The following is a 12968-nucleotide window of genomic DNA, read 5'->3' on the forward strand; positions in this document are numbered from 1 at the left end:
ATTAAAAGATTAAGACATAAATAAATAATAATGTTTTTTTTTGAGAGAGGTTTCTGCCAGAAACATTTAGCAAATCGGTCAATACTGTAAATAATAAAATAGAAAATATACTGCAATAGAAGAAAAAGACTGCTGACTTCAACTGAAAACATAAAATTGCCATGACTAAACCAACATTTTCCAAGTGTCAAGAATCTATTAATATTTAATAAATGTAAAACCAAAATCAGCAACTGTAATAAATGAACACTAAACAAAAACTTCAACTAATGAGCACAAGGTTACATCTTAATTGTACACAAACTAAAATGGTACTCTGCTTGAAGTCAAATCGATTTTGAAATCTGAAAAACTTTGTTGACGAAAATGATGACAAATAGGATGGCATGGACGTATACACAATTAATTAAAAACAATGCCTTGAGTTCATAAATGTCCTGCTGTTCAAAGTACAACTCATTGAGAATAGAATATTAGAAAGGAAAACATGTTAGAAATTGTTTTAATTAAGTAATTGAAAGAAGTTGGTCTACATATTTATACCTCTTAACACTCCAAAGGGAAAATGTATCTGGATAAAAAAAGGGAAGACAATTCCAGCTACTTCAGGATGATGAACACAACTTTCATTATAGGGTTATAGTCCCTACCTCAGGAGAGGAAGTTACATTTATTCCCACGACTTTACATTGTCTAAAATAGTCGTTTAAAGAAAGAGAACGGCAAAAACATATCTGAGCAGCTTGATCCCATGTTGCAAATATAGATGTCAACATTAAGTCACAACAATTCCTACCTCAGGAGAAGAATCACAGTCTCCAAACACTTCAGCAAAGTCTGAAGGGCTTTTCCTCAGAGTCTGGTCAGCAGGCAGTGTGTTGTCATTGTAAGATGACACAAAATTAAAGTCACTGGTTCTGGAACCTGTTGTCAGGTAGGCGTCATAATTGTAAGCGCTGCGTAAAGTTCCTGTTCCGTCAACATCTGCGTAATTAGGAGGGAGATAAGCGCTGGGGATGGTGACTGCTCCATCAAACAACAGTCTGGGCTTTTTCCTGTGACAAAACCTCACACCCAGGATGATGATAATGAAGGTGAGGAAAAAGGTGGACACTGACACCAGTGCGATGATCAGATAAGTGGTCAGTTTGGAGTTCTTCTCATCGTAAGAAATATCCTTCAGCTCTGGCACCTCAGCCAAGTTATCAGAGATAAGTAAATACATGGAGCAGGTGGCAGAGAGAGAGGGCTGTCCGTTATCTTTCACTGACACAACAAGGTTCTGTTTCATGCTGTCAGACTCAGAAATGTCCCGCTGTGTCCTGATCTCTCCACTGTTGAGACCAATAGTGAAAAGTCCCGGATCAGTGGATTTGACTATATGATAGGACAGCCAGGCGTTCTGTCCGGAGTCCGCGTCCACCGCGATCACTTTGGACACCAGAGAGCCTCCGTGTGCAGCTTTGGGGACCAGCTCGGTCATGAAGGAGTTGCCCTCCGGGGCGGGGTACAGTATCTGAGGAGAGTTGTCATTCACATCCGATATGAACACACTGACGGTCACGTTGCTGCTGAGCGGAGGAGAACCGTTGTCTCTGGCCATCACGTGCACTTTAAAACTCCTGAACTGTTCATAATCAAACGTCCTCACAGCGTGGATCACCCCCGTGTCTCCGTTAACAGACAGATAGGAGGACACCGGGGCACCGTTCACCTCACCGGGTAACAGAGAATAAATCACGGTACCGTTTTGTCTCCAGTCGGGGTCTCGAGCAGTAACGGAACATAAAGTGGAGCCAGGTTTGTTGTTTTCAGTCACATATGCGCTGTAGGACTGCTCCTCAAACACAGGTGGGTTGTCGTTGATGTCTGCTACAGATAACTGAACAGTTTTAGAGGAGGACAGAGGGGGAGAGCCCTCGTCAGTGGCAGTGATTGTAATGTTGTAATCAGACACTAGTTCACGGTCCAGTTGTCCTGTGGTCACCAGAGAATAATAGTTTTTAATAGAAGGAACCAATTTAAAAGGGGCGTTTTGCTGAATGGAGCAGCGGACCTGTTGGTTATTTTCAGAATCTGCATCCTGCACGTTAATGATGCCCACCTCTGCACCAGGTGACACGTTCTCAGGCACTGGATTTGTCAGAGATTTCACATAGATTATAGGTGTGTTGTCATTAACATCTGTGACAGTAACGGTTACCTTTGTATAAGACGACAATCCCAATCCATCCTTTGCTTTAATACGCAAATCATATGTCATCGCAGCCTCAAAGTCAATTGCACCATTCACTTTTATTTCACCAATTTTACGGTCAATACTAAAAACTCTCTTTACATCTTCAGTCACGTGTCCAAATTCATACGCCACATCTCCGTTGACTCCCTCGTCTGCATCAGCAGCACTCACTGTGATAACTACAGTGTCTACAGGAGAGTTTTCAGGCAGACTGGCTTTATAGACGGCCTGGCTAAACACTGGGGCGTTATCATTAGCATCCAGCACAGTGACGTGTATGACTACAGTACCTGATCTCTGAGGAGAGCCTCCATCTAAAGCTGTGAGGAGCAAATTAATCTCTTGTTGTTTTTCACGATCAAGTTCCTTTTCAAGAACAAGCTCTATTGAGTTTCCATCAACAGCCAAAATGAAATTATTATTATTTTTGAGGCTGTACTGCTGAACTGAATTATGCCCTACATCCGCATCGTGTGCCTCCTCTAGCACAAAACGAGCCCCCTTGCCTGCCAACTCATGGATTTCTATATGTATTGATTCTTCTTGAAATTGTGGCGAGTTATCATTAATGTCTTGAACGTGTAGACTGAGCAGATGCAGTTCCAGAGGATTCTCCAAAACAATATCGCGTTTTATTACACACGACAGCTTTTCTCCACAAAGCTCCTCCCGGTCGATCCTGTCGGCAACAATTAAATCTCCGTTGCTGAGATTGATGTCACAATAACGTTTGCGGTTCCCTGTGGCATCAATGCGGATATTCCTAGTAGACAATTTACGCGATTCCAGGTTAAGATCCTTCGCTATATTCCCAATAACGGATCCACGCTTCATTTCCTCTTGAAAGGAATAGCTCAAGTCCCCCTTCACGTTTTTCAACAATAGAAAAAAAACGAAGTAGCTCAGTCTGATTTCCATCATGACGATGTGTGTTAGAAAGCAAACGATTTTCGCTAAGATTGCAAATTCAACAGGGATCATCCAGTAAAATCAAGAGAAAAGCGATGGCACTTTAGTAACTCGGACTGCTTCCCCGGTACAACAGCAACTGAACAATTACCCGTTCAGTTGTCTCCTACCAAAGGGTGGAGAGGTAATGTTTCACATAGCCTGGCCAATAGCGACACCATGAGTGAAATAAAGAAATAGACGCTATATTCTAGTAGTATTATAGTTTTAAATATTTGAAAAAAACAAATGGCATCGCAAACTGATCAAGGAGCGATATCAATAGCATTTCAATTTCACACTCTCGCTCGCAACAAACACGACATACATGTAATGTGGAAAGAAAAAGGTTAAAAAAAGAAGATAAATTCTCCTAATGAAATACAATTACGCAAACATATGTCTGACGGGTCACTGACCTGGTAGACTAAGGCACAGAGGAACCCAAACAAATATGTTCTTATAATGCATCGAGATGCAAAGACAAAGAGTAAAAGATCCAAACAATCATATCTGTTGAAATGTGTAAAAATACCATCAACCCTTATAAAAGTGAGCATACTGTTTACTGCAAATGAATGCTCACTCAAATAGCTGCCTAATGAAACAAACAGACAGACAGACGGACAGACAGACAAAGCATGCAGGCATAACAGGTGGTAATAAATAAGGAAACTTAAATGCGTATCAGCATGCATACAAGATCCCACTTCATTCAATTATTGGCTTATTTTGTATGACGAAAAAAGAGAGAGAGGCAAAACAATCAGATTCTTCAAATAATCTTTGGCTTGTCAATTTAACGACACCTAATAATCACTAAGGTGGGATGCAGTTATATTTGTTTACTAGTGCACAACATGTTAAAATGCCTTAACAGCTTCGATATCCCTAAATGTTATAACTCACACAAGAAACTGGTCAGTTTTCCCTCCCTAGATGTGCATCCTTCCCATTTCCACATTAATGAGATAGGATGGGATCATTTAAAGTTAAGACACTGTTGTTACATATCCTGTTGTAAACTATTTGTGTTCATAAAGTCTTTAATGGTTCCGATTGAAAGCATATGTAAGCTAATTATGTCAGCATTATGATCAATGACTTTGAACCTACTGAAGGATCATTTGACTTCAAAGACTATGACTTAAAGCAATGTGTGCCTCCATTCATTAGACCAAAAGGTTGTTTACTTTATTACTGCATGGTAATGACTACAGATCGAATGGAATAATTACTGTATACTGAAGGTTTTGTCAACTTGGAGACAAAAACATCACACATAATTCCCCCAAAGAATAAAGTATTTGTATGTATGCTCGAATCCACACAGTATACAATTAAAAAAGCAACATGTTGTAATTGCTGTTTGTAATTTAAACACCAATAAACGAACATAAACATTTAGCAATAAAGCTTTATACATGGGGCATATGTTCACTGATTTAACTTTTACATTTGACATACTTTTAAACAGGCTAACCGCCAACTTTGAAATGCATCACTATAGACATTATCTACTTCTGAAATGAAAATCAAAACTGATTCTGCTAGGTGATGTATCAAAAAACATGGTTGCAATTGTATGCCTTTAAATGTAGAGACTATTCTTTGTCCCTCTCTTGTGCACTTTTGTGTACTCAATTATTACTGTCAGGAAAAGTTTAATTTCTATATGAGAATGTGCATGACAATATCCCCCATACCTCAGGCCAGTATATAAAGCAAATCCTTGGATGACGATAAATGTATTCTGGGAAGACATAATGTATTCAAAGCACCTCATATTGAGAGTGCAAGTTTTTGATCAAAAGTTGTGTAATTAGGTTTTCACATGGACAACAAAATACAATATCTATCAAATAAAACACATTCATACGAAATCATACAAATGCCTGGAAAATGATATTCTAAATTAGAACAATATAGGCTACTCAAGCAGAAAGGAAAGCATATGCGAAACCTTCAACTAATTGGTGCTCTAACACAGTGTCTCAATATCAATAAGAAGTAATCAGCTCCAATGTATTTAATAAAGAAGTCCCTACGATTCAATCAAATAAGAGTAACACATAAATAAAATGCAGTGAACATCAAAATTGAATAACAATATCTAAGCAAGTTGAGATGAATGAAACTCAAAAAGGAAATCAAATCAAAACATATTTCTCTAAATTAGCCCTAAAAATATAACCTACTGTCAAACCGATGTCAGCACCATGGACAGAGTTAACGTAATGTCAAGGGATTCCTAGAGCATAAAGGGACATCATGTAGGGAGATAGAAGGCAAGTTAAGAAGAAGATAAATTCCACAACATTTACCACCTAATGACATCTAACTAATTTAGAGACCATCTTTTTTTTCAAAGAATATTCTAAATAAGTCTACATGACATCCATAGAATAGAAGTTGTGGGTAAATACAACTTTTTTCAGGATGATGAACACGACTATGATGATATGATACATGGCCCTACCTCAGGAGAAGAATCACAGTCTCCAAACACTTCAGCAAAGTCTGAAGGGCTTTTCCTCAGAGTCTGGTCAGCAGGCGGTGTGTTGTCATTGTAAGATGACACGAACTTAAAGTCACTGGTTCTGGAACCTGTTGTCAGGTAGGCGTCATAATTGTAAGCGCTGCGTAAAGTTCCTGTTCCGTCAACATCTGCGTAATTAGGAGGGAGATAAGCGCTGGGGATGGCGACTGCTCCATCAAACAACAGTCTGGGCTTTCTCCTGTGACAAAACCTCACACCCAGGATGATGATGATGAAGGTGAGGAAAAAGGTGGACACGGACACCAGCGCGATGATCAGATAAGAGGTCAGTTTGGAGTTCTTCTCATCATAAGAAATATCCTTCAGTTCTGGCACCTCAGCCAAGTTATCAGAGATAAGTAAATACATGGAGCAGGTGACAGAGAGAGAGGGCTGTCCGTTATCTTTCACTGACACAACAAGGTTCTGTTTCATGCTGTCAGACTCAGAAATGTCCCGCTGTGTCCTGATCTCTCCGCTGTGGAGACCAATAGTGAAAAGTCCCGGATCTGTGGATTTGACTATATGATAGGACAGCCAGGCGTTCTGTCCGGAGTCCGCGTCCACCGCGATCACTTTGGACACCAGAGAGCCTCCGTGTGCAGCTTTGGGGACCAGCTCGGTCATGAAGGAGTTGCCCTCCGGGGCGGGGTACAGTATCTGAGGAGAGTTGTCATTCACATCCGATATGAACACACTGACAGTCACGTTGCTGCTGAGCGGAGGAGAACCGTTGTCTCTGGCCATCACGTGCACTTTAAAACTCCTGAACTGTTCATAATCAAACGACTTGACAGCGTGGATCACCCCCGTGTCTCCGTTAACAGACAGATAGGAGGACACCGGGGCACCGTTCACCTCACCGGGTAACAGAGAATAAATCACGGTACCGTTTTGTCTCCAGTCGGGGTCTCGAGCGGTAACGTAACATAAAGTGGAGCCAGGTTTGTTGTTTTCAGTCACATGTGCTCTGTAGGACTGCTCCTCAAACACAGGTGGGTTGTCGTTGATGTCTGCTACAGATAACTGAACAGTTTTAGAGGAGGACAGAGGGGGAGAGCCCTCGTCGGTGGCAGTGATTGTTATGTTGTAATCAGACACTAGTTCACGGTCCAGTTGTCCTGTGGTCACCAGAGAATAATAGTTTTTAATAGAAGGAACCAACTTAAAAGGGACGTTTTGCTGAATGGAGCAGCGGACCTGTCCGTTAGTCTCAGAGTCTCTATCCTGCACGTTAATGATGCCCACCTCTGCACCAGGTGACACGTTCTCATGTATGGGGTTAGTCAGGGATTTCAGGTATATTACAGGGGCATTATCATTTACATCAGTGATGTCAATTATCACTTTTGCTTCGGAAGAGAGACCATAACCATCTTTGGCCTCAACCATAACTTCATAATTTGATCCCTCTTCATAATCAATTTCACCTGTCACAAATATTTCTCCAGTTTTCTCATCTAGTAAAAATAGCTTTTGTGATTTATCAGAGAGTCGGCTAAATTCATACGTAACCTCTCCGTTCACCCCTTCGTCTGCGTCTGATGCGCTTACAGTGATAACTGGGGTTTTCATAGGTGAGTTTTCTGGTAACGTGCCCGTATATACAGACTCAGTGAACACTGGGGAGTTATCATTAGCATCAAGTACAATGACGTGTATGACTACAGTCCCGGATCTCTGAGGAGAGCCGCCATCTAAAGCTGTGAGCAATAATTTCATTTCCTGCTGCTCCTCTCGGTCCAACTCTTTATCTAAAACCAACTCACCATATTTTCTTCCTGCATTTGTGGTCTGAATATTGAACACAAAGTGAGGGTTTTTCTGCAAAATGTAGCTTTCAACTGAGTTCTTTCCTATGTCTGCATCGTGAGCTGCATTAATGCGATACCTAGCTCCTTTAACAGCGGACTCACCTATTTCCAGTTTTATAATATACTTCGGGAAAATTGGTGAATTGTCGTTTATATCTTGCACCTGCAGGGACAACCGGTGTAACTCCAATGGACTCTCTAACAGCAAGTCAAATTTAAGAACGCACGTAGGCTTTTCTCCACAATGCTCCTCTCTGTCGATCCTTTCCTCAACGATTAAATCTCCACTACGAAGGTTAATTCCGCAATAATGTCTGTCGTTTTTTTCCATATCGACACGAGCTTTCCGAGCAGACAGTCTTCCCACCTCCAGTCCCAGATCCTTGGCGATATTTCCAATAACAGATCCGCGCTTGAGCTCCTCCTGTACAGAATAGCTCAGGTCTCCGTGTGCGCATTGCAGCGCAACAAAGAAAAACACAAAGCCGTAGCTTTGAAAAACGCTCCGTCTATTCCTCATCCTCAGGCAGTACTACACAAATGAAGACAATTCGATATCAAAATGATAATATGTGCCCTACAAGCATAAGTGTCGTCAGTGTTGAAAGATATACAGAACACAGGGGTGGTCGAAGCAAATAATGGGTGTTAAAAAAGGCAGGCTCAACGCTTATCCTTAGCTGGTCTATAGTGCCACCGTGAGCCAACATAGAATATAACAGCTTTAGAGAACTGCTGCATATTGTCTTAACATATTACCAAGTCACCTGGATATTTACTTTAATAAAAAGGCATTATATGAGTTATTTAATAAAACTCTTAATAAGGCACTTTCATGTTGTTAAACTTTTCGTTAAGATAAGTAAGATGATTGTTATCTGTGTTTTAAAGCTTTCAAACAATAATATTTCTGCTCATAGTAATCCACACACAGCTCTTCATAGTAATACAAATAAGACAACACTCTGCACAATGTGGAACACAGGTCAAGTAATTCATTGTTGCCCACTTAATACTCAAACTTTTGATTAGAAAAGCAAGTATGTCTCTCTCTTCTCTCCCTCTGAAATAAAATTAAGTAGAATGCCTTTGTCGTTAAAAATGTAAAGATCTGCCTCAAGCTTTCTCCAAAGACCTCTTGAATACATTTATCAAATATAATTAGATTATATGAGATTCACAGGAAGGCCAATGAAAAATAACAGAGCAACAATTTGCCTTTTATGTTGTAACAAATATTGTTGTCTTTACATTCACAATGAGATTTAAAATTAAAGGGATGACAATATTACTGCACTGAAAATAAGGCAATAAATGGAATTCCTTAGACAATGAGATTAATTGACAAAGAAGCCATTTCGATCACTAATACATATATATATTGATGTGCTAATGTACTTTTTTACTTGTGTGTTTTCAATCTAGAGCACCAAAACTATCACTCAAATCCCTGATTTTGAGGATAAATAGAACACGGGCATCTGGAAAACCAATTTATAAGTAATGTGTCCTTTAGCCAACCCAGTATAACGGCCAGACGTATTATGTCACGTTGGTCCACGCTGGGAGACGTCAGGGTGACACGGTTTCAACCCCTCAAAGCGTCACATTGACACGGTATTGTTAACATGGCCCACCAGTGCAGATATACCCGGATGTAGAGAAGCAAGCCTCTATTACGACTTTTGGTTCACTAACACACATCTTTGTGGAGAATACGAAGATTTGTTCAGTTCTTGTCAAGGAAATGTATATATATATATATATATATATATACACATTTCCTTGACTGAAAAAATCTTCATATTCTCAACAAAACTATATAATGTTAATATAGTATTAAATACATTTCCTTGAAAGAAACAATACAACAAAATACAACCCCTCTGACGGGTGAAACCGTGTCATCCTGCGTCCCAGCGTGGACAATGGTGACATACACGTCTGGCCGTGATACTGGGTTGCATTTTGCTGTTTAAAAACAAAGAAAACGAATAAAAGGGGTGGGCTGCTTTTGACAGATATAAATGTTTTCAATAATAAGGAATTTATTTCAAAAAAGCCTCTACTTCAATCACCAAATTATTTGAAACGCCTGCTTACGGGACACTTTGCTGTCAAATATTGATGCACCATTAAGCCCTTTGAGTGCATCAAGTAAAGCTCTTAGTTACTTGTACAGTGCCGTTCATTTGATCGACCTAACATTGTCTTAAAATGTCGTTTAAAGAAAAAATAATGGCAAAAATGTATCTGATCAGCTTGGTTCACATGGTAAAAATATGTGTCACCATTAAGTGACGATAATTCCTACCTCAGGAGAAGAATCACAGTCTCCAAACACTTCAGCAAAGTCTGAAGGGCTTTTCCTCAGAGTCTGGTCAGCAGGCAGTGTGTTGTCATTGTAAGATGACACGAAATTAAAGTCACTGGTTCTGGAACCTGTTGTCAGGTAGGCGTCATAATTGTAAGCGCTGCGTAAAGTTCCTGTTCCGTCAACATCTGCGTAATTAGGAGGGAGATAAGCGCTGGGGATGGCGACTGCTCCATCAAACAACAGTCTGGGCTTTCTCCTGCGACAAAACCTCACACCCAGGATGATGATGATGAAGGTGAGGAAAAAGGTGGACACTGACACCAGCGCGATGATCAGATAAGAGGTCAGTTTGGAGTTATTCTCATCATAAGAAATATCCTTCAGTTCTGGCACCTCAGCCAAGTTATCAGAGATAAGTAAATACATGGAGCAGGTGGCAGAGAGAGAGGGCTGTCCGTTATCTTTCACTGACACAATAAGGTTCTGTTTCATGCTGTCGGACTCAGAAATGTCCCGCTGTGTCCTGATCTCTCCGCTGTGGAGACCAATAGTGAAAAGTCCTGGATCAGTGGATTTAACTATATGATAGGACAGCCAGGCGTTCTGTCCGGAGTCCGCGTCCACCGCGATCACTTTGGACACCAGAGAGCCTCCGTGTGCAGCTTTGGGGACCAGCTCGGTCATGAAGGAGTTGCCCTCCGGGGCGGGGTACAGTATCTGAGGAGAGTTATCATTCACATCCGATATGAACACACTGACGGTCACGTTGCTGCTGAGCGGAGGAGAACCGTTGTCTCTGGCCATCACGTGCACTTTAAAACTCCTGAACTGTTCATAATCAAACGTCCTCACAGCGTGGATCACCCCTGTGTCTCCGTTAACAGACAGATAGGAGGACACCGGGGCACCGTTTACCTCACCGGGTAACAGAGAATAAATTACGGTACCGTTTTGTCTCCAGTCGGGGTCTCGAGCGGTAACGGAACATAAAGTGGAGCCAGGTTTGTTGTTTTCAGTCACATATGCGCTGTAGGACTGCTCCTCAAACACAGGTGGGTTGTCGTTGATGTCTGCTACAGATAACTGAACAGTTTTAGAGGAGGACAGAGGGGGAGAGCCCTCGTCAGTGGCAGCGATTGTAATGTTGTAATCAGACACTAGTTCACGGTCCAGTTGTCCTGTGGTCACCAGAGAATAATAGTTTTTAATAGAAGGAACCAACTTAAAAGGGACGTTTTGCTGAATGGAGCAGCGGACCTGTCTGTTATTCTCAGAGTCTCTATCCTGCACGTTAATGATGCCCACCTCTGAACCAGGTGACACGTTCTCAGGTATGGGGTTAGTCAGGTATTTTAAATATATTACAGGGGCGTTGTCATTAATATCTGATATTTCAATCAACAACGTTGCATATGATGCCAGCCCTAGACCATCCTTAGCACTAATCTGCATTTCATAAGACGATTCTTTTTCATAATCAATATATCTTGCCACTTTAACTTCTCCCGTTTTAGGGTCCAGAGAGAACACTTGGTTTTCATCTGACACATGATCAAACCCGTAGGTTACTTCACCATTTATTCCTTCGTCTGCATCAGTTGCACTTACTCTGATCACCAATGTATCCTGAGGAGAGTTTTCAGGCAGACTGGCTTCATATACGGCCTGACTAAACACTGGGACATTATCATTAGCATCCAGCACAGTGACGTGTATGACTACAGTACCTGATCTCTGAGGAGAGCCTCCATCAAACGCGGTAAGCAAAAACATAATCTCTTGTTTTCCCTCTCTGTCTAATTCTTTGTCTAAAACTAATTCACCATATTTTCGACCACCACCCTTTGTCTTCACGTTTAGTTTGAAATGATCATTCTCCTGCAGTGTGTAGCTCTGAACAGCATTTTCTCCAATGTCTCCATCGTGTGCCTCGTCCAATTGAAAACGTTCACCCTTGTGTGCCGATTCCCTAATTTCGAAATGAAGAGACTCCTCTTTAAATTGCGGTGAATTATCATTAATATCTTGAACGCGAATATTTATACGGTGTAGTTCTAGCGGATTTTCCAGTACGAGTTCCTGTTTTAAAACACACGATGCCTTTTTTGCACAGAGCCCCTCTCTGTCAATCCTTTCCTGTACGATCAAATCTCCGGTGTTGAGATTTACACCGCAGTACATAACGATATTATCTTCGGCATCAATGCGGGCCTTGCGAGCAGACAATCTGCCCAAATCAAGTCCAAGATCTTTAGCGATATTTCCAATTACAGATCCACGTTTCATCTCCTCCGGGATAGAGTAGCTCACGTCTCCATAGCCGGGGTGGAGGCCGAGAAAAATAAAAGCAACGCCGTAGAGCAGCGCAAATCTGCTGCATCCCATTGTTACTGCAAGTAAGAACTGCTTCCAAGTTTGTCCCAAATCAATCAAGAATACAGCTGTGATTTCCTCCAATATACACACTCTTCACACTGCGTTCATATCACGAAGCGTTTTTGTAAACCACGGTACAATAGCATAACCAGGCTTTAAATGTGCTGAGACCGAAGGGTGGAGAATGACTGTGCCCTCTCGTGTACTGGTACACACTGACACCATGAGTACTTCCCGGGTACAACATGGTGAGGTAGGATTTGGTGGTGTTTACATTTAGATACTAAGAGAACCACGTTAGAAATGACAACAACAATGACGATAAATATTTTAAAAATACATGAACATTAACTATAGTCGCTTAGCCCTTGGGACTCACAAACGATACAACATATGATTACTTTGCCCCCTAGACATTTAAAACAATAGCACAGAGTGCAGATGACAACAATAATTATTGGCTTGACAAATTATAGACATTAAACAATCACTAACAGGTGAACCGCTTCTTTATATGTTTACTTTTACATATCATTTAAACATGTTGCCTTAATGCTTTGATATAAACTCAAACATGAAACGGGTCAGTTTTCCCTCCCTTGATGCAATTATTTCCCATTTCCACCTTAATGGGTTAAGATGGATCATTTAAAGTTAAGACAATGTTGTTAAATATATTCTTGTATAGTTTTGGTCACCCACTATTTAAATTGTTCTGATTGAAAACATATGTAT

At 40.9% G+C, this 12968-nt stretch overlaps 3 protein-coding genes across 3 annotated transcripts; all 3 read right to left on the reverse strand.

The window, feature by feature from the left end:
* Positions 1–91: 91 nt before the first annotated feature.
* On the reverse strand, positions 92–3267 carry LOC117555922 (protocadherin beta-16-like). The gene has a single exon (XM_034230991.1). The coding sequence runs from the start codon at positions 3218–3220 to the stop codon at positions 776–778; it is 2445 nt and encodes an 814-aa protein (XP_034086882.1). The 5' UTR covers positions 3221–3267; the 3' UTR covers positions 92–775.
* A 2372-nt stretch (positions 3268–5639) lies between these two features.
* Positions 5640–8160, reverse strand: LOC117555750 (protocadherin beta-15-like). The gene has a single exon (XM_034230714.1). The coding sequence runs from the start codon at positions 8058–8060 to the stop codon at positions 5640–5642; it is 2421 nt and encodes an 806-aa protein (XP_034086605.1). The 5' UTR covers positions 8061–8160.
* Positions 8161–9833: 1673 nt separating this feature from the next.
* Positions 9834–12394, reverse strand: LOC117555751 (protocadherin beta-15-like). Its single transcript, XM_034230715.1, has one exon. The coding sequence runs from the start codon at positions 12240–12242 to the stop codon at positions 9834–9836; it is 2409 nt and encodes an 802-aa protein (XP_034086606.1). The 5' UTR covers positions 12243–12394.
* Between the last annotated feature and the right edge of the window lie 574 nt (positions 12395–12968).

Source organism: Gymnodraco acuticeps, unplaced genomic scaffold (assembly GCF_902827175.1).
Source record: "Gymnodraco acuticeps unplaced genomic scaffold, fGymAcu1.1, whole genome shotgun sequence".
NCBI lineage: Eukaryota > Metazoa > Chordata > Actinopteri > Perciformes > Bathydraconidae > Gymnodraco > Gymnodraco acuticeps.

Coding starts and splice junctions, on each gene's coding strand:
- LOC117555751 (XM_034230715.1), bottom strand. CDS start 12,242: ATGGGATGCAGCAGATTTGCGCTGCTCTACGGCGTTGCTTTTATTTTT.
- LOC117555750 (XM_034230714.1), bottom strand. CDS start 8,060: ATGAGGAATAGACGGAGCGTTTTTCAAAGCTACGGCTTTGTGTTTTTC.
- LOC117555922 (XM_034230991.1), bottom strand. CDS start 3,220: ATGATCCCTGTTGAATTTGCAATCTTAGCGAAAATCGTTTGCTTTCTA.